General features: G+C 50.7%; 1 protein-coding gene across 8 annotated transcripts in view; it reads left to right on the forward strand.

The window, feature by feature from the left end:
- The window catches only part of Ctif (cap binding complex dependent translation initiation factor), a 283,522-nt gene that overhangs the window by 241,629 nt on the left and 14,399 nt on the right, over positions 1-27,494 (forward strand). For all 8 annotated transcript variants that reach the window (XR_007105188.1, XM_047526492.1, XM_047526496.1 and 5 more), the window contains one exon: positions 1,203-1,358. Coding sequence is in view for 7 of the 8 variants with exons in the window: in XM_047526492.1 (XP_047382448.1) it covers positions 1,203-1,358 (156 nt within the window). In the remaining variant the exon portion in view is untranslated. The remainder of the gene's footprint in view (positions 1-1,202; positions 1,359-27,494) is intronic.

A 27,494-nucleotide genomic window follows, 5' to 3' on the forward strand; every position in this document is an offset into this window, starting at 1 on the left:
TCTAAGTTGCTGAGGCTGGCTTTGACTCACAATCCTCTTGCCTCAGCCTCCCGAGCCACTGGGATTACAGACGCGTACCACCACACTGGGGCTGTAATTACTTATTTTGACTGAACTTCATGAGTCTACCTGGTTTGTTTCAATGTTCCCTTCCCATTCTTCTGTACTAGGATTTCCTCAAACTGGAGTCATAAATTTTGTTGGCTGGAGTATGCATTCAAGAAAGATAAGTTTCAAGATACATTAAGTTTATTGTTTCAATCCTTTCTAAGTGTGTAGCCAGGCAGGGTTAACTTACATTCACACTGTTATGCAACCAAACTCCAAGATTTTTTCACCTTGAGAAACTGCGCATTAAGTGACTCCCCCCTCCCCAGTCCCTGGCATTCTTTCTGGTCTATGAGTTTAACTACTCTAGATACTTGTTCCTGACAGAATCCTAGCCTCTTTGAAGGCCCTGATTTCCAGTTGAGAATAGTAACTCCTGCCTCTGAACTCCCAAAGTCCCTTTACTGGAACCCTTGATGGTTTTTAATACCATCTCTCTTCTATCATAGTTAACAGGAACCCGCCTTAGCCTAGCCCCTGGGGCAGTACCTGGCACATAGCACAGTAACACTCCAAGGAGGAGAATGAGTGAATGTATGAATGCTTCAATTTTTCTGACTGTCTTCTAGGCCCTTTGCAGATAGGGGCTGTATTTGTGTTTCTAGTCCAAGGCCAGGGCTAAAACGGGCCTGGGTGGCCAGTTGCTGGCCCTATGGTGACAGGTGTGTGTTCTGGTTACACTCCCTGATGGAGAGGTTGTGATTTGGAGCTTAGCCAAAGGAGAGAGTGTAGCCACAGGAGTTGAAAGAGAGAGGTGATGAGTCTACGAAGGGTGTCGTCCCGACCCCATTCCCCCTCCTCAGTACTGGGGTCACGGAGGCATGACTTAAGGGCCTCTGGGTAGAAGAGTGGTGACCTGCGGCGTGCCTGGGCCATGTCCAGGAGGCTGTGCCCCAACCCAGCAACACCTAGAGAAGAGGTGCGGTGGCCTCTGGTCAATGTGTACCCGCTGTCCACAGAGTCCACCGGTCACCCACGCCGTCCTCATTTACATGGGGTTTGTCTGCTGCCCAGGACCAGCCCTTGGACAGGTACTATGGCACAACGGGTAGTGCCTGGGCGCCTCGCTGACGTGGTCTCTTGTGTCTCCACAGAAGGACTTCACGGTGCGCGAGGAGCTGCAGCAACAGGACGTGGAGCGCTGGCTGGGCTTCATCACCTTCCTGTGCGAAGTGTTCGGCACCATGCGCAGCAGCACAGGCGAGCCCTTCCGAGTGCTGGTGTGCCCCATCTACACGTGCCTCAGGGAGGTAAGAGACACGGGGCCACGCCCCGCCGGGCCCCGCCCCGCCGGGCCACGCCCCCAGCTCGCAGAAATGGGAGCTCGCTCTAGAAGCGCTGGAAAGCTACAGGGTTGGATGACTTATAAATCCTTCCGTAAAGAGAAGTGTAATTCCCCATGCTTCCACTTCAGAAAGCCAGGTTTTTATTTACTAAGTTTACCTAAATAAACCCCTTTAAACCTAGACTTAAGTAACTCCTAATCTAAAACACTGGCCACAGAGAGGAGGCCTAGAGTATTATGTCAATGAATTTTCTATAAAGAACATATTTGCTTCTAAATTTCATCTGAAAAAGGAGTAAATAAGAATATCCAGGGCTGGGAGTGTGGCTCAGCAGTAGAGCGCTTGCCTAGCATATGCAGGACCCTGGGTCGGGTCCCTAGCAAAGCAAAGATAAAAAAGAAAAGAAGTAGCAAGAACTTCATGGGGCACCTGCCCTACAGGTATGATAACATCCTTTGTAAGGTCACTCTAGCTGTTCTCAGGGTAAAATTGAAAGGGGGCAAAAAGGGGTGTGGAGCCCAGTTGGGACTGGTTGGGACCTGTTGGTATGGTCCAGTGGAGGTTGGTGGCTTAACACAGCCATGAGAACCAGGAGAGGTGTGTGTGAGTCCTAGCTGAGCTGCCTTTCTAGTTGGAGCCAGCAGGCCATGCTAATGTAAATGGAGGAAGCAAGTAACACTTCCCTGTTTACCAACCTGGTGGTGCCAACAGGGGTAGCCAATGCTGGAAGCGAAACAGTATGGGGATGAGAACCAGGAATCAGTTTCAGACATTACATTTGGGTCCCCTGTTGATCATCCTTGGAGAGCTGTCCCAAGGTTGGTGGGCAGAAGGGTTTGAAGTGCTGGAAGAGGTCACACTGGAGATAGGGGGTTCGCTCATGTGAGGTGTCCATGTGCACCTGGTGCTGGAGACTGGGGACGAATCAGTCACTCAGGAAGAGGGTCTAGGTGGGGGAGAGGCAGGGGCAGTAGAGGGGTGGAGGAGGAATGGCCAGGGAGGTAGGAGGCAAGCCAGGAGAGTGAGGTGTCAAGAAGGCTCCAGAAGAGTCCATAAGCACCATCACAGGGGCCTTCAATAGAAACTCCTGCAAGCCCCTTACTTCCGGAGTGCTGTCCCCTCCCACCCCAGCAGCCCTCTGGTACCACCAGGGCACTGGGAAGGACAGGTTCCAGAGAGCCAAAGGACCAACATAGAGAAATGTCCTGGATTTGGCTCCAAGGAGTTCACGGGGCCTGGGTGTCAGTGGAGGAGAGGATGGTGGTGTGGGCGAGTCCTTCCGGAAGTCTCCTGTGCAAGGCCGCAGGGGCAGCAGGGGAAGGGCCCTGGTTGGCTGGCGGGAGGAGCGCAGTCCAGGCACATGTCTGTGTTTTGAATGGAAGAAGATAACAGGGCAATCTGAGCAAAGGCAGGGTTGTGTCTGCGAGTGCTTTTGGAGCATCCATTTGCAGGACAACAGCACGCTCATTCCAGCCTCAAGGAGAGCATGCAGGTCCCTCTGGGACACTTTGTAAGCCACCAAGCCTCTGCCACTCTGCGTGGGCATCCCTGTTTCTTCACAAACGCTGTTGAATTCAGACTTGTTTCCCGCGTTCGGCCGTCGACGACCTCTCCAGGCGGTTCACTGTCAAGGGCCTTCGCCGCTGCAGCACTCACAGGGCCGGTGGCTTTGCCCCCAGTGTCCCTTTGGGTGGAGTTGAAGGCAGGGAGCTGCCCAGATGGCCTCAGGGTCCTCCCATCCTCGCCTGCATTATCCTGTACCTCTGGCGAGCCACCTCAAGCAGGGACAGTGCTGTTCTAGGGCAGCGACCTGAATTGCCCCAGCAATTCCCTGGGTGATCTGGACCCCTCCTGGTGTGGTCCTCACCTGCTCCCCCAGCAGGAAGCAGGGCTAGGGCGGGCGCTGGCCTGGGGCTGGGACACTTATCACACTGCCTGAGGTGTATGTAGTGTGAACTCTCTGGCGTGAGATCCAGAAGGTGCCAGGAGGTCTGCATGGACAAGAGCAGAGATCGTCCAAACACACGTTTGTGTGATGTATTGAACTTTCAGAGGACAGTTTGGAAAACACAGACCTGGGTCATGCTCATGGCAAACTTGAGGAGTAAGTAAATCATCCATGGCATTCACCATTTTGTAACAGAAGCTAGAGCCCCAAGGTAGAGCAGGGTCCCTGGGTTCAGGCTACCCCTAGGTTTAAATCCTGGCTCTGCCATTTTCTTAACTGTGCCATCTTGGGGGAGAGTTTACCTGCTCTGAGCTTTCTCCGACTGCATGGAGGCTCATTCCGCTTTTTCGGTAAGGGTTTAAGGAGGCTGGTTAGCATGGAGAGGGAGCGAGTGCACTAGGCCAAGTGGCTGAGCGCCAAAGGAGGTGCCCAGAGGCCTCGTTCTGGGCCTTCCGCTCTCAGAGAGCAGGGCTTCTCCAGGCTGATGGGGCTCAGCGACTGAGCAGGTGTCTGAGCATAAAGAGAACGTGGGCTGAGTGCCTTGACCGTGGACGCACAGCCGAGCCACGCGAGGGTTGCCTGGAGTTCCTGAACTCCCGCCCCAAGGCTCTTTCCACCGGACAACGCAGTGTCCCCAAAATGGGACCTTAAGAAAAGCCGTGGAGAGGGCCTGGTGCTGTGGTAGATGCGCCTGTGATTCCAGCGACTCTGGAGGCTGAGGCAGGAGGATTGCAAGTTCAAGGCGAACCTCAGCAACTTAGTGAGACCTTTCTCAAAGTAAAAAGGACTGGGGGTGTGACTCTTGCCTACTATGTGCAAGACCCTGGGCTCAATCCCCAGCACTTAAAAAAAGGAGAAGAAAACAAGACTATCAGGAGGTGTCCTAAGCAGTCAGTCCCTTTGGAGAACCTGAGACCTTTCTCAGCTCCTCGGAGACCCCTTCTTCAAGTCAGTTCTACCAAGCTTATGCCCACGCCTGACCACAGCCCCCAAAGCAGGTTGAGGCAGCTCATGGAAGTTTCATGGCCAGAGCCCTACTGTCACCCACCCTGTGCTGGGGCCTTGGAGAGGGCTGACCCAAAATCTGCAGCACCCACTCTGCCTACCTAACTTCCAGAACCACCCAGGCCCATATTTCTAGCTGCCCACTAGACCACCGCAGGACTCGCGGAACCCCATGCTCCTCCAACAAGGTGGAAGAACTGCACCCCAAAGCCCCTTGCCGGGTCCGGGCCCTCACGTGGGCCCAGACCACCTTCCTGCCTCCATATAGCCACTCAGCAGTCCCCGAACCCATCTAGTTGCCTTTCGTCATTGGTCATGGGCCACCAGCGCCAGTCCCTGCCTCTCCCCACCCAGGGCCCTGTTCTTTCCACACTGCCCCTGAGTCACACAGAGGCTTCGGCTGTCTCCCCGGGAAGGGCCTCATTTAGAGCAAGCCTAGGGCAGGGACAAAAGATCTCGCAAGCGGCCCCAGTCACCTTCGTCCCTGGGCCTGGAGCCAGCCATGTGCTCAGCCCCCAGGCCTGTCAGCTTGGAGGACACCAGCCCTCGGAGTCCCTGCCCCAAGACAAGCCCCTGGGCACGTCTTTCCCACCCTGACTAGTCAATTAACTGCTCCTGGTTACTCAAGCTTGAAACCCTGGAGTCAGCTCCGCATCTGTCTTCCTGGTCCTGACCCTTCTAACTGGCCCAAAGTGACCTCTTCCGTGACGCTTCCCAGCCCAGCCACAGCCCAGAGCCCAGGCAGGTCCCTCCTGAAGAACCAGGGCTCCATGCTTGCTGCCGCTCCTCACTGGGCCCTTTGCCCAGCATCCCATTGTGATAACAGCACCTCTCACTACGTGGAAGGCACTGTCCAAAGCCCTTTGGGTGTTCTCTTTCAACACCCTGAAGATTATCACCCCCGTTTCCAGAGGGAAACAGAGAGATCAGGCAACTTGCAAAGGGCCACACAGCCATCAGATGACAGAGTAAATAATATCCAAGGATATTATTTAATTTAATATCTAAGGATATTATTTAAACCCCTATGTGACCTGTGGTTTGCAAATATCTATCTTCTCCATGGGCTCTTACTCTGTTGACGAGTTTCCTAGGCTGTGCAGAAGGTGTTCTAGTTCTCCTTGTCTGTTTTCCTTTTGTTTACTGTACTTTGGGGATCATATCTAAAAATCACTTGCCAAACCAATGTCAAGAAGCTTGTTCTCCATGCTTTGTGGTAACTGTGTAGTTGGAAGTCTCGCATTTAAGTCTTTAATCGGTTCAGTTGATTTTTGCATGTGGTATGAGACAGGGTCCAATTTCATTCTGTGTGTGACATCCAGTTTCCCAGCACCACTTATTGAAGAGACTTTTCCCAATGGTTTGACCCTTGTTGCAAACCAGCCCACTATAAACGTGTGGATGTATTTCTGGCCCCTCTATACTACTCCATAAAGTTTGTAAGTCTGTTTCCATGCCAGTGCTATACTGGTTTGACTACTATAGCTTTGTGATATATTTTGAAGTCAGGAAATGTGATGCTTCCAGCTTTGTTCTGCTCCCAAGACCACTTTGGCTCTTTGGAGTCTTATAAAAATATGCCATTGGAATTCTCATAAGGATTGCATTGAATCTGTAGATCACTTTGGGTATTGCAGACGTTCTCACGATATTGCAGAATGTTCCTGATTAATTGAAGATCTGGAACAAGACAAGATGACCCACTTTCACCAGTTCTATTCAACATAGTCTGAAAGTCCTAGGCCGAGGGACTAGATAAAAAGAAGTAAAAGGCACCCAAATCATTAAGGAAGAACTGAAACTGTCTCCGAGGCAAGTGACATAACCTTATCTAAAAAATTTTAAAGACTTCCTTCAAAAAACTATTGCAATTAATAAATTCAATAAAGTCACAGCATACAAAATTAAATACCAAAATCAGTTACATTTCTATGTACTAATAATGAACTATCCCATAAGGAAATTAAAAACACAATCCCATTTACAATAGCATCAAAAATAACAAAATGCTTAGGAATGAACTTAACTAAGGAGGTAAGAGACACAAAAAAGTACAAAACATTGATGGAAGAAATTCCAGGGGACACAAACAAATGGAAAGACATCCTCTGAGCTCTTTTTTATTTTTTTATTTGTTCTTTTTAGATATACATGACAGTAGAGTGTTTTGAGATATTACACATACATGGAGTGTAACTTATTCTAATTGGACCCCATTCTTGTGGATGCACGTGATGTGGAGTTTCACTGGTCATGTATTCACATATGAACATAGGAAAGTTATATCCAATCCATTCTACTTTGTTTCCTGTTCTCATCCTCACTCCCTTCCCTTCATTCTCCTTTGTCTAATCCAGTGAACTTCTGTTCTTCACCCTGCCCCCTTATTTTGTGTTAGCATCCGCGTATCAGAGAAAACATTTGGCCTTTGGGTTTTGGGGACTGGCTTATTTCACTTAGTATGTAGTCTCCAGTTGCATCCATTTACTGGCAAATGCCATAATTTCATTCTTCTTTATGGTTGAGTAATATTCCATTGTGTATATATACCACATTGTCCATTCATCTGCTGAAGGGCACTTAGGTTGGTCCCATCACTTAGTATGCTGATTTTAAGTTCTTTGGGTATAAACCTAGAAGTGGGATAACTGGGTCAACTGGTGTTCCATTCCAAGTTTTCTGAGCAATCTCCATACTGCTTTCCAAAGTGGTTGCACCAATTTGCATTCCTACCAGCAGTATATAAATGTACCTTTTCCCCACATCCTTGCCAACATTTTTTGTTACTTGTATTCTTGATAATTGCCATTCTGACTGGAATGAGATAAAATCTCAGTGTAGTTTTAATTTGCATTTCTCTAATAGCTAAAGATCTTGAACATTTTTTCATATATTTGTTGACCATTCTTATCTCTTCTGTGAAGTGTCTGTTCAGCCCATTTATTGATTGGGTTATTTGGGTTTTTTGGTGTTAAGTTTTTTGAGTTCTTTATATATCTTGGAGATTAATGCTCTGAGATGCATGTGGCAAAGATTTTCTCCCATTCTGTAGGCTCTCTTCATGTTCTTGATTATTTCCTTTGCAGGGATGAGGCTTTGTAGTTTGACACCATCCCATTTATTGATTCTTGATTTTACTTCATGTGCTTTAGGAGTCTTATTGAGGAAGTTAGTTCCTAAGTCAACATGATGGAGAGTTGGGCCTACATTTTCTTCTAGTAGATGCAGGGTCTCTGGTCTAATGCTTAGGTCCTTGATCCACTTTGAGTTGAGTTTTGTGCAGGGTGAGAGAGAGGGGTTCAATTGTCATTCTGCTACACATGAATTTCCACTTTTTCCCAGCACCATATGTTGAATAGGCTATCTTTTCTGCAATGTATGTTTATGGTGCCTTTGTCCAGGAAGAGATAACTGTATTTATGTGGGTTTATTTTTGTGTCTTCTATTCAGTATCATTGGTCTATATGTCTGTTTTGGTACCAGTACCATGCCGTTTTTGTAACTATGGCTTTGCAGTATAGTTTAAGGTCTGGTATTGTGATGCCTCCTGCTTCAGTCTTCTTGCTAAGGATTGCTTTGGCTATTCTGGGCCTCTTAGTTTTCCAAGTGAATTTCATGATTGCTTTTTCTATTTCTATGAAGAATGTCACTGGGATTTTAATAGGAATTGCATTAAATCTGAATAGTGCTTTTGATAGTATGGCCATTTTGACAATATTAATTCTGCCTATCCAAGAATGTGGGAAGTCTTTCCATCTTCTAAGGTCTTTTTGCTTTCTTCCTTTTCTTTTTTTTTTTTTTGCGGTGCTGGGGATCGAACCCAGGGCCTTGTGCTTACAAGGCAAGCACTCTACCGACTGAGCTATCTCCCCAGCCCTCTTTCTTTTTCTTTTTCTTTTGAGGCTCTTGTGAATGGAATAGTTTTCCTAATTTTTCTTCCAGTTGATTTATCACTGATATATAGGAACACAATTGATTTATAGGTGTTGCTGAATTCATTTATGAGTTCTATAAGTTGCCTAATGAAGTTTTTTGGGTCTTCTAAATATAGAATCATGTCCTCTACAATACAGATAGTTCCAGCTCTTCTTACTCATATATCTTTAATTTCTTTCTTTCGTTGCTCTGGCTTGCGTTTCCAGGACTGTGTTAAATAGAGGTGGTGAAAGAGGGCATCCTTGTCTTGATCCGGTTTTTAGAGGGAGTGCTGTGAGCTCTCTTTAACAGCATTAGGAGACTTCCATACTGCCCAGGTCCTCACCCAAACCGACCATAAAGGTTCTGCACACAGGAGGACTGGAATTGCTGTCTGAGACCCAAGTTGAGAGGGTGGCCTCTCCTGGTGACAACTCGTTTCCCTGAGGCTGTGGCTCCAGTTGGTCCAGCACCCTCATTTCCTGACCCTACAACCCTCTCCGCCTCTGCTCCAGGGTCACCTCTGGGCCTCAGTGGTGTTTCTGCGAGGCTCCATGGGTTACCACAGAATGCTTCTCTCCGGGCCCCTTAATTAAGTTTCGTTGAAAATTCCTCTGGCAGGGAAATTTTCAACAAATCTCTGAGCTCCTCTCGTTCTTTCTCCCTTCCCACAAAATTCTATTTTCCCTCTCTCCATCCATTCCCCGTAGCTCATCTTTACCCACAATTCCCTTCTGCTCTTTTCAGTGTCTAGAAGCCATAGCCAGAGGTCAGGAGTGGAGCAAAAGAGGAAGGGGTGCTTTCTGCCAGGACTCTCGTCCCTCTGCACCCACCTTCTGCCTCCACCTGGCCCCAGACATCCCATTCACCCCTCCCTGCCCTTCCTGGGAGGTGGCTCTGAGGGGTGTTTCCCTTCAGGGGAGCTCCAGAGACACAGCAGTGCAGCCCACTGGACTTCTGGAGGAGGCGGGAAGCCTCTGCTGGCCCCACCGGCCAGGGAGGAGAAAGCAGAGGCCAGCAAGTCAGGCTCCTCAGGAAATGAAATTGCTCCGTGCAACAATGAGGGAGCCATTTTTTTACCGTTTTGCGTGAGCATGCATTCAATTGCTCACATTGTTTTGGCTCCGGGGGAAATCTGACCTCGGAAAAGGCTGAGATGAAGTGGGTGTGGGTGGAAAGCCTCGCTGTTTCGCAGGGCTGAGCGTCAAGCAGAACATTCTTCAGGGGTGCCTTTCCAGGGGGGACCACTCCTGCTTTCCCCAGAGCATAGAATGGGGCTGCCTTCTGCAGCCCAGCGGGGGCCAGGGCAGGGCCTGCTTTGGCCAGAAGTGGCAGAAGTACCCTGTGCCCTGGGCAGTGAGGGACTCAGGGAGAGGAGACTGGCTGGCTGGATCCATGGGAAATGATCCTCCACCCTGCACCTCGGGGAACTTTTACAAAATCACAAATTCCCAGACCACCCCCACCCGACCCCACCCCGCTTCAGCCAATAAACCAAACTTCCTGGGGATGGGGCTGGCGGCGGAGGTAAGCTTTCCAAGTGATTCCAGCAGGCAGCCAAGGTCAGGTAACAGGAGCTGCCCATCTTAGGTGCATTTAGTGTGCACCCAGTGACAAGCCAAAACCAATGTGGGAGGGGCCCCGACTTGCAAACTGAGACCTGAGTTTGAATCCCAGTCGGACCACTTACTGGCTATGGAACTTTAACCCAATAATGTCATCTTTTGAACCTTTTTGATAAGAGTTTCTTATCTGCAGCCCGGGATTAACGGGAGTAAACCTCACCCTGTGGGTTTGTTGAAGGCTTAAAACAAGTGAGCTGTTCACAGAACGCAGGGGGCATGGCAGCCCCCCCCCCCCCGCCCCCGCAGGGAACAGTCACAGAGTGTGCTGCTGTCAGTGCAAATGGCACCCCAGACGTGACTCGAGACATATTGCACCCCAGAAAGCAAGGCCCATTCTCCTAAGTGGGCATCCAAGGTCCCCCCACAGTCAAACACAGCCCCATCCTGCCCTGCGCAGCCTTCCCCTCCCGTCTAGTGCCCACCGTCATGCCAGGCTCACTTGCCCTGTCCTGATTGACTATCTTATTCCATGCTTTGGCCCTAGGGGCCACACAGGGTATCTGTCCTCCGTACAAGTCCTCCCCCTAGGTAGCTGCATTCATGCCTTTGAGTTCTTTCTGGTTACTTTTAAGGTGTCATTCATCAGGACAAGCTGATGCTCATCTGTCACAGAAATCTGGATTCTGTGACACTTCTGATTCTACACTTCGCTCTGGATTCTGTACGCCTTCATTTTTTCCCCCCAGGACTGGGGATTGAACCCAGAGCTTCACACACAGAGTTACATCCCCAGTCCTTTTTCAAATTTAATTTTGAGACAGAGTCTTGTTAAGTTGCCCAGGCTGGCCTTGAACTTGAGATCCTGCCACCTCAGCCTCCCGAGTAGCTGGGGTGACAGGCGTGGGCCGCCATGCCCAGCTCCATGCTCGTTCTGGAAGTAGTGATTTCATTGGAGACAACGCTTCCTTCACATTGAACTTCAGCGTTTTCTAGTTGTACTAGAAGGAGGGAGTGTGAACTTGTGATCCCCACCCCCAGCACATCCACTTGGCAACCACATCCCTAGATATTACATAGCCGTGAACGCATGTGAGCTGGATGAAGCCGGTGGGTAGGGAGTGGGCAGCTGGTGGGGACAATGAGGAGGCAGGGCTGGGGCTTAGGGGAAAGAGGGCTAAGGACAGGCATAAATAGAAAGGGGAGAAGCTTCCAGAAGGTTTAGACCCAGGCACTGGGACAGAATGAGCATGGCCTGCCTGTAAAGAGGGCCTGATGGGTGAGTCGTGGGCCAGCTGTGGCTCACCAGATGGCCTCTGAAGGATGCAGAATGACACCAAGACCCTCTGAAAGTCCCCCCTGTCGTCCCCCCCCAGGGTGCTGGGGATCGAACCCAGGGCCCTGTGCTTGCAAGGCAAGCACTTTACCAACTGAGCCATCTCCCCAGCCCGCCTCTGAAAGTTTTAAGCTGGAAAGCAACACCACGGAAGGCGGAAAGGAGTTTGTGTATTCATTCAACTAATTAGGGGGAAATGCTACTTCCTTATTGAACTGAGAAGTCTGCTAGACACATTTCTTGATAGAAAATGTGCTGAGATAATAAAGTCACCCAATTCTGGAGCCAGAGGACCCTCAGGTAATTTAAGCACTGTGGAAAATGCACTGCTCCAAATCAGGGCAGGAGTGGGGGCTGGGAAGAAGGAAGCGGGAGCTGAAGGACATCTTAGCAGAAAGCAACTCCCAGCACCTGGTTGTCTTTGAATTTGTTCTTACAAAAAGACTAAGCAGGAGGGGAAGGGCTGAAACAAGGCTTGGGAAATCCAAGCTTGGGAGACCTTTCCCCAGGAACAGTTTCTTCCAGACCTGATCTTAGTCACAGACCCCACCGGAAAGGTTCCTCTGAGCAGGCGGGGCCAGGTACCTAGGCCCTGGGCACTAGTTTAGCATCAGAGTCCCCGTAGGTCCTACAGCTGCGGCTGTGAATCCTCCAGCTTAAGCAACCATTCCTGTAACTGTTGAAATAACCCCCGCCAGTGTAGTCCGCTCCGGAGCTGGGTTCCCAAAGCGATCGGTTCCCATACAGCCAAATCACTTAATGGTGCGATGCCGACCTGACCAGACCCCCTTCCCCGAAACACACACACATACACACTGAGCCAGCCCAGTCTGAGACTGCCCGGGATCCTGGATCAGCATGTAAGGCCCGAGCACCCGCCTCCCGACCCTCGCCCCACCCCCACCCCGCGACTGTTCTGCTTCCTGAGCCAGCCAGACTCCGCACACTGACACGTGAAATCTGAAGCCCGCGTTCCCCCTAGCAACCATGGTAACACAGGATCTGATAGAGAGCCTGGAGTTATAAAAATACCAGCTTCTACCAGACACTGGTTTCCAAAGGGAAACCAGCCTCCAAGCCAGAACCATTTTTAAACAGTCCTGAAACTCAGGAGGCTGCCAAGGTTTTCAGCACAGCTTGGACAGGACACCTCTCTGGGTCCCTCCTTAGGGTGGTGTGGGTCCAGGCTGGTGTTTTCTCCATAGATTCGGGACCCTGCGGCTCGCCCGGGAATCAGTTAGTCCTACCAAGGCGTAGGCTCGGCAGCTTTTCCTAATGGACACTCACTATTTGCACTGTGTAAAAGTTGGATTGAAGGCGGAGCCCCAGGGACCCCTGCCCTCCCAGGTCCCGCCCAGGGCGCCGCACCTCACGTCGTCCTAGTCACGGAGGGGGCCTCCATGGCCTTTCTCCCCTTCCTAGAAAACAATTTTAATGCCCATCACCATTTTCCAACCGGAACTCTAAATTTAAAGGCTCGGCCGGAGAGGTCAGAGGTGGAGCTTTCGAAACCTTCCCACTCGGAATCCACAAGAAAAGCCCGCAGCCCGTGCGCAGCCCGTGCGCAGCCCGTGCCCTGTCCCGCGGCGGGCTCCGGCTCCCCGCAGCCGGCGTTGGCCTTGGGGCGGGGACTCCCCCGCGCACCCGGTCTAGCAGGAGCCCGGCCTCCACCCCGCCTTCGCCACCCGCCCCGGGCGATGGCCCTCCCTGCCGCCCCTCCACGCTCCTCCTCTGCCTCTTATCTCCCGGGGGCCTTGCCTTGTAATTTTGAAAAATTCTAACTCGGTAATTAATGTCTGAACTTCAAGAGGCCCCTGCTTCTGCAGAGCCGGCTGAAACCGGGCGGGGACGTGGTCGGGGAGGAGCTAAAGGGAAGCGGGGTGCAGATTTTGTGTAAATGGTCCCTTGGCCTGAACATCAGAGAAGAGGATTGTATGTTGCTGGAGACGTGTGTTCAGATACACATCTGTGTACATTCACGTGCATCTGTAGATGTTTAGGTCCTTTGGGTTCAAGCTACACACAATAGAATACTGTCCTTCCTGCTCGCTGTCCAAGGCCATTTCCTAGCCGACTGGTGGCAGAGTCCCTGGGTTCAAAGAACTTGGGAACACAAGGGGGCCAGGCAGGGGCACTTTCTGAAGTCAGCTGGGTAGAGGGATTGACTGGCAGGGATAAGAATGACCTGTGTGTTTAAAGATAATAAACCAAGCTGGGTGTGGTGGCACATGCCTGTAATCCCAGCTATCCAAGAGGGTGAAACAAGAGGATTGCAAATTTGAGGCCAGCCTGAGCAATTTAGAGATCCCATCTCAAAATGAAAAAGACCAGGGATGTAGGGTGGTGGTTTCATGATAGAGTGCTTGCTTAGCATGTGTGAGGCCTTGGGTTCAATCCCCAACACCCCAAAAGGTAATAATAAAATAAAGATAAGAAACCGGGTTCTATGGAGGTTAAAAAAAAAAAAAAAAAGATGGCCATCAGGAACTTTAGGTAACACAATTAAGAAGTAAAGCTTGTCACTTGAATATTAAGAATCCATAGCATTATGTTGATGTCTGCTTCAGGAGATTACTGATTGGAAGACTCACTGGTAAAGCCTCTGCCTATAAGAGCCATTGGCATCATATCCCTAGAAAAAATAAGTTGGCAATATAGGCATTTATAGGACTTAAGGTACAGTGTTAATTATGCCCAAGAATCAAGTGTACTGATATCTTTAGGCCATTTTGAGAAACAGAAAATAATAAAATTAAAACATTTAAATGTAAAGAAGAAGAGGAGGAGGAGGAGGAGGAGAAGAGGAGGAGGAGGGGGAGAAGCTTGTGTGTTTTCCACCAGGGAGGCTGAATGTGACCCCCAGCCTCCTCCCTAGGCCCTCCCCAAATCCACCCCCTCCCCACCCAACCTTCATGCTCTGGCTCAGGAATCAGCCCCCAACTCCCCACTGTCGCAAGTGCAGGCCCTGGGCAGGAGCCTGCTGTCCTCCCTGTCCTGCACAGCTCCGGCCTCCTGGGGGAGAGGAAGAAGCTGCACCTTGCACTGAGCTGGTGGCACCCAGCACACACACCACCCTCCCTGCTGTGGTGATCTTTCTTCTTCAACCTGCCCTGGCTCTTAGGACCTACAGATCAAATTTAGCTTGAGGGGCTAGGGATGTAGCTCAGTTGGTAGAGTGCTTGCCTCACAAGCACAAGGTCGTGGGTTCAATCCCCAGCCAAAAAAAATTTGCTTGAGCTGATGATACTGGCTTGCTGAAGTTCTTGGTCCTTGTGGATCGAGTTTGGGAAGCACCTCCTGTGTGGGCAAGACCGAGTCAGGAACCACCTTTTCCCCCTGCTTCTGTGCATCTCAGGACCCAGCTAGAAACCAGTTTCTTATTGATGGCTCCATTATTACTGCTGTCTGTGCTGACCAGTAAGTCACAGGGGGCCTGGGCCAGGATCAACCCTTGTTGTAGCCCCAAGATGGGGTGCTGGGGAAAGAAGGGTGGCTTTGGAGGCAGGCACAATCAGGCAGCAAGCCTCTGTGGCCTTCCGATTTCTTGCAGGGGGTTGAGGATCAAATGTATATAACTCAGTACATTTGCTAATTATAAACTGACTTCCTTCCCTGTAGCTCCCCATCTGAGGGACACACCACCTCTGAAAAACAAAGTCATAAAATAAAGGGATCAGTCAGCAGCATATTTAATTGTCTAAAATGAAGTGCTTTGCGGGAGGGGGTGTAACTGACTACCCAGGACCTCGCCCATGCCGGTCACCCACTCTACCACCAAGCCACATCCCCAGCCCCAAAATGCTCCTTAATGAGAAAAAATGTTAAGGTTTCAGTAAAATGAGACTCTGGGTTTGCACTTGCTGCTCCTCAGGGCAAATGCCCTTTTCTTAGCTAACCTGGAATCCTCAGATGTCAGTTCCTCAGAAGAGACCTCCCTGACCACACCCACTCCAGCTGGCTGCCCCAAACCCTGTCCCCAGCCTGATTTTTTTTTCCTTTTTATAGTACTAATAGCTGGCATTACCTTAAGAGTTTTCTTTGATAATTTACTTGTTTTTGATCTCCCCAACTAGCACAGAAACTCTGTAGAGGTTGGGAATGTGACTATTCACAGGTATATCCCGAGTTCTAGAATGGTACCTGATATATATAGTAGGTGCTCAATAAACACTTGATTCATTAATCAAATAGAGTGTCTAGATTGAGCAAAGCAGGAGACAGTAGTCAGCCCTTCTGAAATTAATCTGGGGAGGCTTCTCTGAGGCCAATCTGGAGTCCTTGCAGAGACAAGGTGAGGGAACTGGGTACGGCTGGCTGGGAGTGGTCCCTGGAGGTGAGCTCAGAACCCAAGAGGAAAGAGATACCCTCACCACAGATCAAACTACTTGTGACCACAGTAAGAGTGAACCAGTGCAAAAGTGCTCTTGGTCTATGGAGTCGCTTGGGTTTTGGGCCATGTTTGGCTCTGGTTAGGTGGTCTTATCCCAATTTCAAGCCACTAAGCTTCATGGGAGATTGAATCCATCTGTCCAAAGTCAGATCCCAAGAGCCACAATCACTGGGAGAAGTCAGGATGGGCTTCAGGCAATTTCCTGGATCAAGAGCCCATGGAGGGATTATTAAGGAGGTACGGAGTGAGTACCAGCTGTATGTCAGCACCTTCAGCTGGACCTGGGGGGGGAGGTTTACAGGGCCCCACACTCCTATGGCTCCCGAGGGTGAGGGTGGGCTGCCCCGGAAGCAGGAGGAGGCCATGCGGGTCAAGGATGAAGGGGAGGTAAAGGAGATGAACAGGTGGGTGTCTGGGAGACACACAGTCTCAAACACTGAGGCCTCCCAGCCCTTATGGATCACACCAGAACCTCAGCTATGGAGCCCCATGTCCAGAGCAAGATCATGTAAGCCACATCCACAATTTTGAATTTTCTAGTACCCAGTTTAAAAAATGAAGAGGTGAAATTAATTTTATGTTATCTAATATATCCAAATAGTTCTCATTTCAACATCTAACCAATATTAACAAGTATCGAGGTTTTCCATTGTTGTTTTTTTTCCTTGCAGTGCATGGGGGATTGAACTCAGGCCCTTGAGCTTGCCAGGCAAGCATTTTACCACAGAGCTCCATCCCCGACCCAATGAGAGAATCTTTATATTCTTCTTTTATTCTTTTTCTTTTCTTTTTTGTTTAACTAAGGCTCTGAAATCCAGTGTGTGTTTCACTCGGAAGGTGCCCCTCCATTCAGACTAGGTGGGTTCCAAGTGCTAGAGACCAACATGTAGCTGTTGGCTCTTATGCTGACCAGCACAGCTCTGGGGGCTAGCTCCCAAGATCAGCAGGCTTTGGGGACAGTTCTGAAAGCCCAAAGTCTAAAAAGCACTTTTGCTAACTTCCCTATTTTGAGTACCCCACAGGAAAGGGGAGCAGCAAGAATTGAAGCTTAAAGCTCACAGCCAGTGGGCGAGGGTGGATAATTGGCAGGATCTGTAAAAGGCGACCCTTTAGATCCTGCAATGAATAAAGAGGCAGAAAAGCATCAAAAGGAAAAGAAGGACAGAGGCCAGGGTGGCAGAGTGCATGATAGGGAGAAGAACAGAACTCACAGCCGGGGGAGCAGGAGCGGGCAGCAGCGGGCAGCTGCCAGCTGTTCCTCACGGTGCCCAAACAGAAATCGTGGCCCAGTGCATAGAAGGCACAATTAGCTCATTCTTTCGTTGCCCTTTTGATTACACAGGACTACCATTTCTGTAATTAAGACCTTCTCCCTTACTCAGAGATATTGAAACATAAAAGTATTTGCTGAATCTGGTTTCCCAGGGTTAAAAGCCAGACTTAGGAAATGCAAACACACATGCAGTGACTAATTATCCTTAATTAAGGCTGAAGCCCTGCTTAAAACAATTAGCTTTGGGACTTGAACAGTAGGTACAGCTCCACTTTTGCTAATTGTCCTTCCCTGATAGCTGGGATGTGACCAGTCTTGGGGGAGGTGACACAGGGATTGAGTTAGTCTGCTGCTTTGGGTCTGGACTGGACTGTGTTCCGCTTGGTTTGGAAATGTTCGTCAGGGAGAGTTTGAGGTGTGGGGAAGGGCAGGGAGGATGTGGTTTGGGCAAGGGGAATCAAGAGGCTGCCCCGGGCTTGGCTGTGCGCCATGGGAAGTCTCCGCAGCTACTACTGGCCACACCAAGGTGGCTTGCCTGGCCGGAGCCGAGGGCGTGGGCCAAGGATTAGCTGACTGGAAAGCAATTAGATGAGGTGGGGTGGCTGGGAAAATACCTGGAATCCCAGGGCCAGAGTCGAGACTTGCTTGGCAAACGCTGCAGGCTGCAGGCTCCTGGGGTCTGGGAAGCAGGGGTGGCCCCAGTGGGCTGCAAGTCTTTGTTGCCTCTTGCTGACGGGGAGGAGTGGATTGTAATGTGGGGGGTCCTGCCACCCTCTGGGAAAGCGGCCTTTTCCCTTGATCACTCTCTTCCTCTCTCCGTGCCTCCCCCACCTGCCCCTCACCCCTGCTCAGACTCTCTGGACTTTTCTCAGGCCTGCCTGGGGCGGTTGGATGGCTGCCCCCTTTCATAGGTGGGAGGGATATGCACTGTGCTTCTCTCCAGGGACTTTCGCACTGGGCCAGGAGGGGTGGAGAGAGAAATGTACACTCAAGGGAAAAGGCCCTCGGGGTTTGGGACGGGGAGGGGAGGTCACTGGCCCCAAGGAGAACCCTCTCCCCAGAAAACTGCTTATTCAAGCTTGCCTAGACACCTGAAGCCTGTCTTCCGCAGGGGGCTTCCCGTTAACAGCCCCTGCTCTAGAAATGGAATCGCAGGCATGCGTACAGGTGAGTGGGAAGGTCTTGGTTGCTCAGAGGCCTTCCAGGCCAGGGTCAAAGCAGTCATGTACAGGATGCCAAGGGCAGGCGCGCAGGGGAGGACTCCCCCCATTCCAAAAGCCCCTGACAGCTCCCCTCCCCCCGCCCCTCCCCTCTGCTACCTCTCTCCTCCCTCCCCTTCCTTTCCATAGGTCAGGTCAGCAAGCTTCTCCTCTAAAGAGCCATCTAGTAAAGATTTTAGGCTTTGCCTTTTAAACAGGCAAAGTCAAGTTTAACCACTTCCCTGTGCGGTGTGGCGCACTGAGCAGCAGCGTGAAGCCGTGAGAGTGGTTTCTGTACAGGCGACTCAACCCCCCCTCAGAGCTCAGACGCAGCCTAGACAGTATGTAAATGAAGGAGGGTGACTCTGTTCCGGCAAGACTGTATTTATGGACACTGAAATGTGAATTTCATATCATTTGTGTGTGTCACAGTATATTCTTCTTTTGTTCCTCACCCTTCCCGACTATTTAAAAATGTCAAAACTGTTCTTAGCTCTTGGGCTATAGAAAGCAAGCCATGGGCGGATCTCATGGGGGCCCTGAGTACACCCACCCCCATCAAGATCCGTGGTTCTTCTTAACTGGGAAATTCCCCTCCAGATGATTCGGATGCACAGTCAAGTCTGAGAATCACTGTCATAGGGAGAACTTGCAGGTTCCTGGGTCGTGCTTCCGGGAGAGGACCAAGTACCCCCATCTAGTCTGACCTCTGCTCCTCCCTGCCCCCATTTTACAGATTACAAAACCAAGGCCCAGAGGTGACATCGCTCTGTCACATGAATCCAGGCAGAGGCTTCGATGCAGATCTGGGTAGTTTTCTATCTCTAGCCACCTTCAGAGAGCCGCCTGCCAGCTCACACTGCCCGGGGCTCTGGCCAAGACACAGGAAGTGTGTATATGTCCCCAGGAGCCCCAAACGGCAGCGCTCCAGTGACTCACTTCCCACGAGTGGAGCTGGTGCGCGCTGAGCCGTCCTCAGACTGTCAGTCAGCTCCCCAGACCAGCCCACCCAGTGCTACAAACTCCGGGCCAGCAGAACTGAAGTGAGAGGGAAGCACAGAGCCCCCTCTGAGGGGAGGAAAAGCGGAAAGCCTGAGAGCCAGCCAGACCCAGACCCGCGGCACCGCGCTCACGGTACTAGCTGCGGCCTTTTTTTTTTTTTTTTTGTACCAGGGTTTGAACCAGAGACCCTTAACCACTGAGCCACACAGCCCCACCCCATTTTATTTTTTAGTTTGAGACAGGGTCTTGCTCTGTTGCTTAGGGCCTCACTAAATTGCGGAGGCTGGCTTTGAACTTGGGATCATCATGCCTCAGCCTCCTGAGTCCCTAGGATTATAGGCATGCATCAACACACCTGGCTCCTTACTCTCTGTGAGCCCCATTTTCCATCAATAAAAATGTGAAAATAGTATTTACCTGTACCTGGTTGCCATAGGGAGTAGAGATCAAATCTGTCAAGGTCAAGACACATGGCCAAGAACTTGGTTTTTTGGGTTCTTTGTTTTGTTTTGTTTTGTTGTTTTGTTTGTTTGTTTGTTGTTGGGGTTTTTTGTTTGTTTGTTTTGTTTTGTTTTTAGTACTAGGGATTGAACCCCAGACTTCTCTCATGCTAGGCAAATGCTCTACCACTGACCCACAACCCTTTTTAAAGTTCATTTTTGAAGACAGGGTTTTGCTAAATTGCCCAGACTGGCCTTGAACTTTTGGTCCTCCTGCCTTGGCCTCCTGAGTCACTGGGATTACAAGAGAGCACTGCTGTGTCCAGCTATGGTGGAAAACTTTAATGAGATCTTTATTGGCCACCTTGGCCTTATGCCTTAACCTCGGAGCTACCCAGCCACACAGCCTGAGCAGCTACAGAAAAAGGAACATGACAAGTGAGACTGTGGCTGCGCTGACGACTTGACGGAAGCAGTCTCCCATCCATGTTCCTGAAACATTTCACTGACAATTCAGGTTGGGGTGTGCAAGGCCCATCTTCCTGGGGCCTTTGGGTGGCCATCGGGGTCTGAGAGCACACTGACATTGAATGCGAACTTCTGGGAACCTGTGTAGATGTGTTTTTCGGGGGAGAGGGGTGTGAAAGTTTCCATCAAATCTTCATGCTCCCTCAAAAGGCAAACAGGGCTAGGGCTGTAACTCAGTGGTAGAGTGCCTGCTTAGCTGTGCACGAGACCCTGGGTTTGATCCCCAACACCAAAAAAAAAAAAAAAAAAAAAAAAATCAAAGGAGTAAGAGTAGGAAAACTTTGACAGTGCTTCCCGAATTTAAGAATCAGCTTCCTGACCCCAGTGTGCCTGAGGCACATTGGAGATCATCTCATTCAGATCTGCACTTCTGTTCTCAGCCCAAAGGACTATGACTAGCATTCCCGCCCCACCTCCTGATTCCCAGAATCTGATGATGCTCCATCAGGGAAATGGCAGAGTAAAGCAACCAGGAACAGGCGGGGCGCTCAGAGCTGCCTCCAGGTGAGCGGAAGACCCTGGAAGGGAACCAGCCAGAGCACCAGTGGTTGGCCTCAGACTTCAGTACCGTGGTGGAGTTTTAAAGCGGAAAAAACCAGGCTCTGGTGTAAGCAATATGGCAGTGTCTCCAGGAAGAGTTGGCGAAAGGAAGGGACCAAGAGGACTCTGGGGTGCGACTAGGTTCCATTTCTCAACCCAGGAACTAGGAGGTGACGGCATTCCCTTTGTGAAAATTCATCTGAATCCTTAGACTGCGGATGCATTGTTTTACATGTTACACTTCAATGAAAGTTTTCTCAAAATGTTCAACTGAGACAAGTAGAAAGACAATATAAATCACCCTGGGGGATTTCTCTATATAATTTGCAACAAAGTTAGCACATAGTTTGAAGAACAGGGTCATTTGTATATAAACACAATAACAGAGTAAGATTTCAAAATAATCCTAAGGCCAGATGTAAGTATCTTTCCTAACCCACACTGCTGTCTAAGTCTACTGACACGACTTTGACTTGCTTCCATCACCTTACAGCCTACACACTGTTCTGTGGCTTCACAGCTACAGGGCACATGCCTTGGTCTGACCTATTTTGAGTAGTCCATCCACCAGGGTGGTGGCTCTGCTCAGCCACCCCCCACAGAGTGCTGCCTGTGCTCTCCCTCTCCTTCCCAGGCTCCCCTCTACTGGGTGTCTCTTTTCTCTCCCACATCACATGCGTCCCTCTCTGGTTTTTTGTTCTCATAACCCATTGTGGATAAGCCTTTCCTTAACCCCAATTCCCCTCCAGAAGCTACCTGCCTTTCATCTTCCTTTAAAGGCAGGATTTTCAAAAGAACAGTCTCCTCATCCACTGTCTCCCGGGGTGATTTCTGCCCCGCCAAGCCAACAGAATGGTCCTTGTCAAGACTGACATATGAGTTGACCATCCCATATTTGAAAATCCGAAATCCGTAACACTCCAAAATCCAAAAGTTTTTGAGTGTCTACAGGACACTTCAAATGGAAAATTCCATACTGTGAAACTTTTCCTCATGCACAGACTTGTTACACAGCCTGAGATTACCTTCAGGCTAGGAGTATAAGGTGTACATGAAACATAAATGAATTTCGTGTTTAGACTTGGGACCCATCCCCAAGATATCTCATTATGAATATGTAAATACTCCAAAAGCCAAAAGCAGCTGAAATCCAAAAACACTTCTGGTCCCAGAATTTGGGATTTAAAATACGCAAACCGTGTTATGAACTCCACAGGCCTACTCAGGCCTCAGCTCCACCGTCATAGCTCAAAAGCAGCTATAGGTAATATGTAAATGAATGACAGTGAGTGACTATTACAAAGAAAAAACTTATATACCCCGACATATTAATTCATACAATTTTATGTTACCAAATGTTGTTCTTCTTTTGCATTTTTTTCAACCATTTAAAAAGTAAAAGTCATTCTTAGCTCTCTAGACCACGTGCCCATACAAAAAAATAGCCCACGGTGGAACTTGAAGCTTGGTGGACTATAGGTTACTGACCCCTGATATAGTGGGGGGATCTCAGCTGAGGGCATTTGTCAATGTCTGGAGACATTTTACCCATATCCAGTGGTTGGAGGTCAGGGATGCTGTTCATGTCCTATCATTCACAGGAAGCCCCCACAACTAAGAATCATGTTCTTGTAATTGACAAAATGTCACTCACACTGAGGCTGAGCAACTCTGGTCTAAATGGCCTCATGGGGCCTCAGGGCCTTCAATGCCATCTGTGCTAAGGACCCTTGCTTCTCCCTAGTTTGCTCAAATTGCATAAAGTTCATTGTCCTTTTTCCATCTTTTACCTGTTTCTTATACAGGCAGGTGGCTGAATCCAGCCAGCTTGGGGTCCAGGCAGGGGCCCTAGCTAGGCTACTGACATTCTCACTGCCTGGAATGCCCTTCCCTTCCCTCTCCCCAACCCACTCTTCCTGCTCTACAAAGGTCTCTTCTCCAGAATGCCTTCCCTGAAGCTCCTCTCCCCTTGCAGTGAAGAGTTCTGCCTGTCACGACGGCACCCTCGTCCTGTGTCACGTGCAGCCCACTTAGTAACAAGAGCTGCTGCTGACGGAGCAGAGCTCCCAGCGTGCCAGATACTGTTCTGAAAGCGTCTTGTAAGCTATCTGGCTTCATCTTGCAGCAACCCCTCCTAGAAAGGTAATATTGTCATGCCCACATTGCAGATGAGGAAACTGAGACCCAGAGAAGTGACCCCTTTGTTGCACAATGTAAAGTTTGGCTGACTGAGTCGGGATTAGAATCAGGCAAGTCTCCCTTTACCACCTTGGTTCCAAACACTGATCCACTTAGGCAACATTCACCCTCCCACTGGACTATTTGACCTGTAAGGACAGGATCCAGGCCTCCTTGTTGAATGAATGAATGAAAAGCTGTTACTGTCCTTAGGTGCATTGAACCCGAGACCTGCTGGACACCAAGCCTCCGTGTGCTGGGACTGCATCCCAGGGAACAGAGCCCTTCTGGGATGCCTCACCCCTAGCCAGCATGTGCTCTTTCCACCCCAATCTTCAGCTCTTTTTAAGAGAGGACAGCTGGGTCAGACACAATGGCACACACCTGTAATCCCAGAGACTCAGGAGCCTGAGGCAGGAGGATCTCAAGTTTCAACTCAGCCTCAGAAACTTAGCAAGGCCCCTAAGCAACTTCAGTGAGACTCTGTCTCAAATAAAAACAAAGGCTGGGGATATGGCTCAGTGGTTAAGCATCCCTGGGTCAATTCCTGGTGCCCTCCCTAAAAAGAAAAGAAAAGAAAAAAACAGCTGGGTACAAGGTCCTGTGTGAGCAGCTTGAAGCAAAGACTAGATGAGAGCTAGAACTAGGTGGAACCAAAGAGCTTTCCTGGGCTGTGAGTAGCAAGCCTTGTGGCAGGGTGTGTGGGAGGAGCTTGGGGAAGTTCAAGGAGGAGAGGGAGGAAAGGGAAAGAAGAGGAGGAGGATAGGAAGGGAAGGAAAAGGGTCTTGCAGTTGGTCTCAAAGGACTTGGGAAAAGGAGCCAGGGTGGGAAAAGTCTTGCCCAGTAGAGCAAAAGCTGGAGGCAGATGAGGACAAGACCGTTCTACAGACCTGCGACCCGCCGGGCTTGGCTGCACAGGAGGTGTGGAAGAGGAGGGAGGAGAGCGTAGGGCCGGGTGGAAGTGGGCCAGCGAGCAGGAATGCCAGGCTAAGCACTTTATCTCCTTGCAGCCGGTTAGTTGAACACAGAAAGAATGCATGGGGAATACAAATATTGACTCACATCTCATTCATCCAGAAAGATTGTCTCCATTTAGAAAGTGTTGCCCCATTATTAAAATTTATATTCTGCTAAGGGTAAGGCTCTAAAACCAAACAAACTTCCAGGTGCCAATTAAATACTCTTATCTCCAGGTCTCTTAGACTTGGCAGAGCCCTTACCAAATCCCGCTGACATCCCCAAGCAGCCCCAGGCCCTTTTCTCAGCCCAGGCCTGTCTGCCCCTCTGTGGGTGGCTGCCACTCGGAGCACAATGCTTATTATGCCTTTAGCACAGCCTATTATTCTCTGAACATCAACAGAGCTTACTTGTCCCGGGCCCAGCTGTCCCTGCCCAGTTGGTCCTTGGTTACTGCCTTACGCACTCACCCACCACAGAACCATCTGAGCTCCTTCACCCCAGGGACAGAGCTCTGGCCAACTTTTGCACTGTGGCTTCACACTCCAGCCCTGGAAGATGGCGCCTGGGCCCCAGGCCACTGCAGGCATTTATGTATTTATGTATTTATTTATTTATTTGGTACCAGGGATTGAATCCAGGGGTGCTTAACCATTAAACCACATCCTCAGCCCTTTTTTTTTTTTTTTTTGTAGTGGTGGGGTCTCACTAAGTTGCTTAAGACCTCTCTAGGTTGCTGAGACTGGCTTTGAACTCTCCATCCTCCTGCCTCAGCCTCCCGAGCCACTGGGATTACAGGCGTGGGCCACTGGGCCCGGCAGGCATTTATTCTTGAATACAGGCGTTTATTTTTGCCAAGACTGCCAGGGAGAGAGGACACCGCTTAAGCGAAGGTGCCTTCGGGATTCCATGCTTGGTGGCAAAAGAATGGGCCAGTATTATACTTCTCCAACTCCTCGAGGCCCCTTGCTGGTCACTTCTGGCCTCCCCCACTCACGCTCCCAGCAGAGTCTGAAAGTGGTCGCAGTCTCCTGCTTCATGGTGTTCATCTAGGGGTACCACAAAGAAATTCTAAGGAGCTTCTTCCCGAGCTCAGGGAGCAGTGGGCTGGCCCAGCCTGCAGACCAGCTCCCTCTGTGAGCAGGGCGGGGTGAGGGCCCTCTGCCACAGCCTCCTCCTCGGGCTTCCTTCTGGCTGTAGAGTGTGCCCGGCTCTCCACATCGGCTTGCCCGCCATCTTTCTTTCTAATGAAATCAGTCCGTTCAGCTTTATGAGAGAAAGCCTCTCGCACCCCAGGAAGTGTCATGACTTTCCTGAGCTGCCACCATACTTAGATGGATTGACACAAGGAGGACACGGCAAGCGTGTGAGAGGAGGTCTGGGGCACTCGGTGGCTGGACAGCAGTGCAGTGGCCTCCAGGAAAGCTCACCCAGAGGAGGAGAGGACAGTTTCGCAAGGGAGGACTGGCCTTGTGAGCTGGCCTGCCGGCTCCTGGCACTCGGCTAGGCCTGTTAGGAAATCAGAGACGCTCTGTCCCTCTCTAGCAGGCGCCACTCCTCCCTTGCCACTGCCCCGCTCATTTAGGGCGCTGACTCTGGAGCCAGGCTGGCGGCCGGGTGCCCCTGCCAATAGGCCCAGTGCCCGCCCGGGAAGTGTACACTCTCGCTTGGCTAGTGTCCTCAGTCCCAGTCCGCTGATAAGGCCAGCCGGCTATCAGTGGCCATCTCGGGCGGGAGGGCAGGGTGACGCTCAGGGAAGGATTCCAGACTGTTTCCTTCTTGGGTTGAGCTCCAATGCCCTTATCTCCTTTCCTGCCAGGCGGGGGCTTCTCACTGCTCACACTCAAAAGAAAACCCCGCCCAAGACCCAAACCCATACCTACTTGAAGGTGAAAGGTTTGCCTTTGATTTCACTAGCGCTACCTGGTTGTTAGGTGCACTGAGCTATTATTTTAGTACTATGTATTTGATCCTGCAGAGGGGTCGGGGATGGGGAGGAGAAGATGCCCTGGGAGTGGGGCTTTCCTGGGAGCTCCTGGGCCACCAGGAAGCTCCTGGGGCTGTCAGTCAATGAGATGCTTCTTAGAGGAGAACAACCAGGGAATGGTTAGAGATCAACTGCTGACCCTCGGAGGGCTGGAGGGGAGCGAGGTTACTCTGGGGGGAGTAGAACGAGGGAGAGGTGCATGGCCCAGCCCCTACCTTGGGTATCCCACAGCCTATAAAGAAGGCAGGAAGCCACTTCATAGCATACAGGAATATGGGCACAATTGTTGCAATACAGAATATGGGACAAGTGGGTCTCCGAGAGGTCAACTGATGGCCCGTTCATGGGGCTCATTACCATTGGCACTGAAAGCAGAACCCTGCCTGCCAGCTTCCCCAGACTCACTGTTCTCCCTCAGAGAGTGTTTCAGCCCAGACCTCCAGACCCACTGCTGGTGATGCCTCCCGGAGGCCGGGGGCTGGCCTAGTTGACCCTGCAAGGTCTTCTTCCAGCCCAGCAGTCACTGATTCTACACGCAAGTTGCTATGGGAACTATAACCTTGAATTTCCTGGCTCTGGGGCTGTGAAAATCACAACCTGAACCTTCCGTTGATGTGGGTTTTTCGATTAATTTCTGTTGATTGTTTACTTTAGAGAGCGGAAAATGCCTTCGCAGGCCGCTAGTTCCCTCTGCTGAGAGACTTGTACCCTCCCTGCAAAGCCAGCGAGGTCAAGTCCAGGCCTCAAGTGGGTGGAGATGGGGGGCTGGGGCCCCTGCAGGGAGCAGGCCCCGCTAGAAGCAGAGGGCAGCCTCCGTACCTCCCCTGCCCTGCCCTGGCCTCCTCCTCCCCCACCAAGGTCCCCGCCTGACCAGACAGACCTGAGCTCCCACCCCAGGGAGCCGTTTTGTGCTCAGACAGACACAAACTGCAGTCATTCCTTCAGAGGTAGCATGAAGATCCTGGTGGTCCCGGATGCCCCCTGACTGGGCTGCCTGGCAGGAGGCCAGGAGAGTCACTGCTTTTTCCACCGTCTCTCCTTCGGCAGTGCCAGCAGGAGCACTGACAGCTCACCCGGGTGCCATGACTCCTGGGAGCAGGCTGAGGAGTGCAGGAAGGCTCAGGTGTGGCCTGTGGCTTAGGCATCCGGGTCTCCTGAAAGGACAACCACCCCTCACAGGGGCAGGGGCTTGGCAGCCTGCAGAGCCCCTCCCACTCGGCCCTCAGAGGGGGCGGTAGGAGCCCGGAAGGAAGTGGAATAGGAAGTGGATAGTGGGCTTCCAGAAGCTCCATGGTCTAGGGGGCCACGTAACATACTGTCCATACCAGGGCAGTTTTGAGGTCTGGGTGACAGGTGAAAGCTGGCCGTCCCAGGAGGACCAGATGTACATTCACCTACCTCCCCTGCCTCTTGCTCCAGCCTTATTTTGTGGGACTCCCCGGGGCCCACAATAAGCCACTTTGACTTTGAAGCCAAACTAGACCCTGGTTCAGAGCATGTTTTCTCTTGGGAATTCATTTTGCTCTGAGCCTCAGCTTCGGCCGCGCTAGTATAAAGATGGTTCTGTGGTATCTAACCCAGGTGGTCTGGGGTAGGGTCAAACGGGTTTTCAAGTATACTCAAAGCCCCTAGAGCAAGCACCAGAACATGTAAACCAACTGAAAATGAGGAACCAGAAGGTGGTGGGGAAAGAGGAAGCCCCAGAGCTGCCTCAGGTGTCTTCTGTCCACCTGAGCGGGGGTCATGTGAATGTTGGGACAGCCACAGCTTCTAGAAGGCACTAGAGGAGAAGCTGGGAGTCACTGGCTGCAGATACAGCTGACTTCCCTGTGTTTCACGC

This window comes from Sciurus carolinensis, chromosome 15, assembly GCF_902686445.1.
Source record: "Sciurus carolinensis chromosome 15, mSciCar1.2, whole genome shotgun sequence".
In the NCBI taxonomy this organism is placed as follows: domain Eukaryota; kingdom Metazoa; phylum Chordata; class Mammalia; order Rodentia; family Sciuridae; genus Sciurus; species Sciurus carolinensis.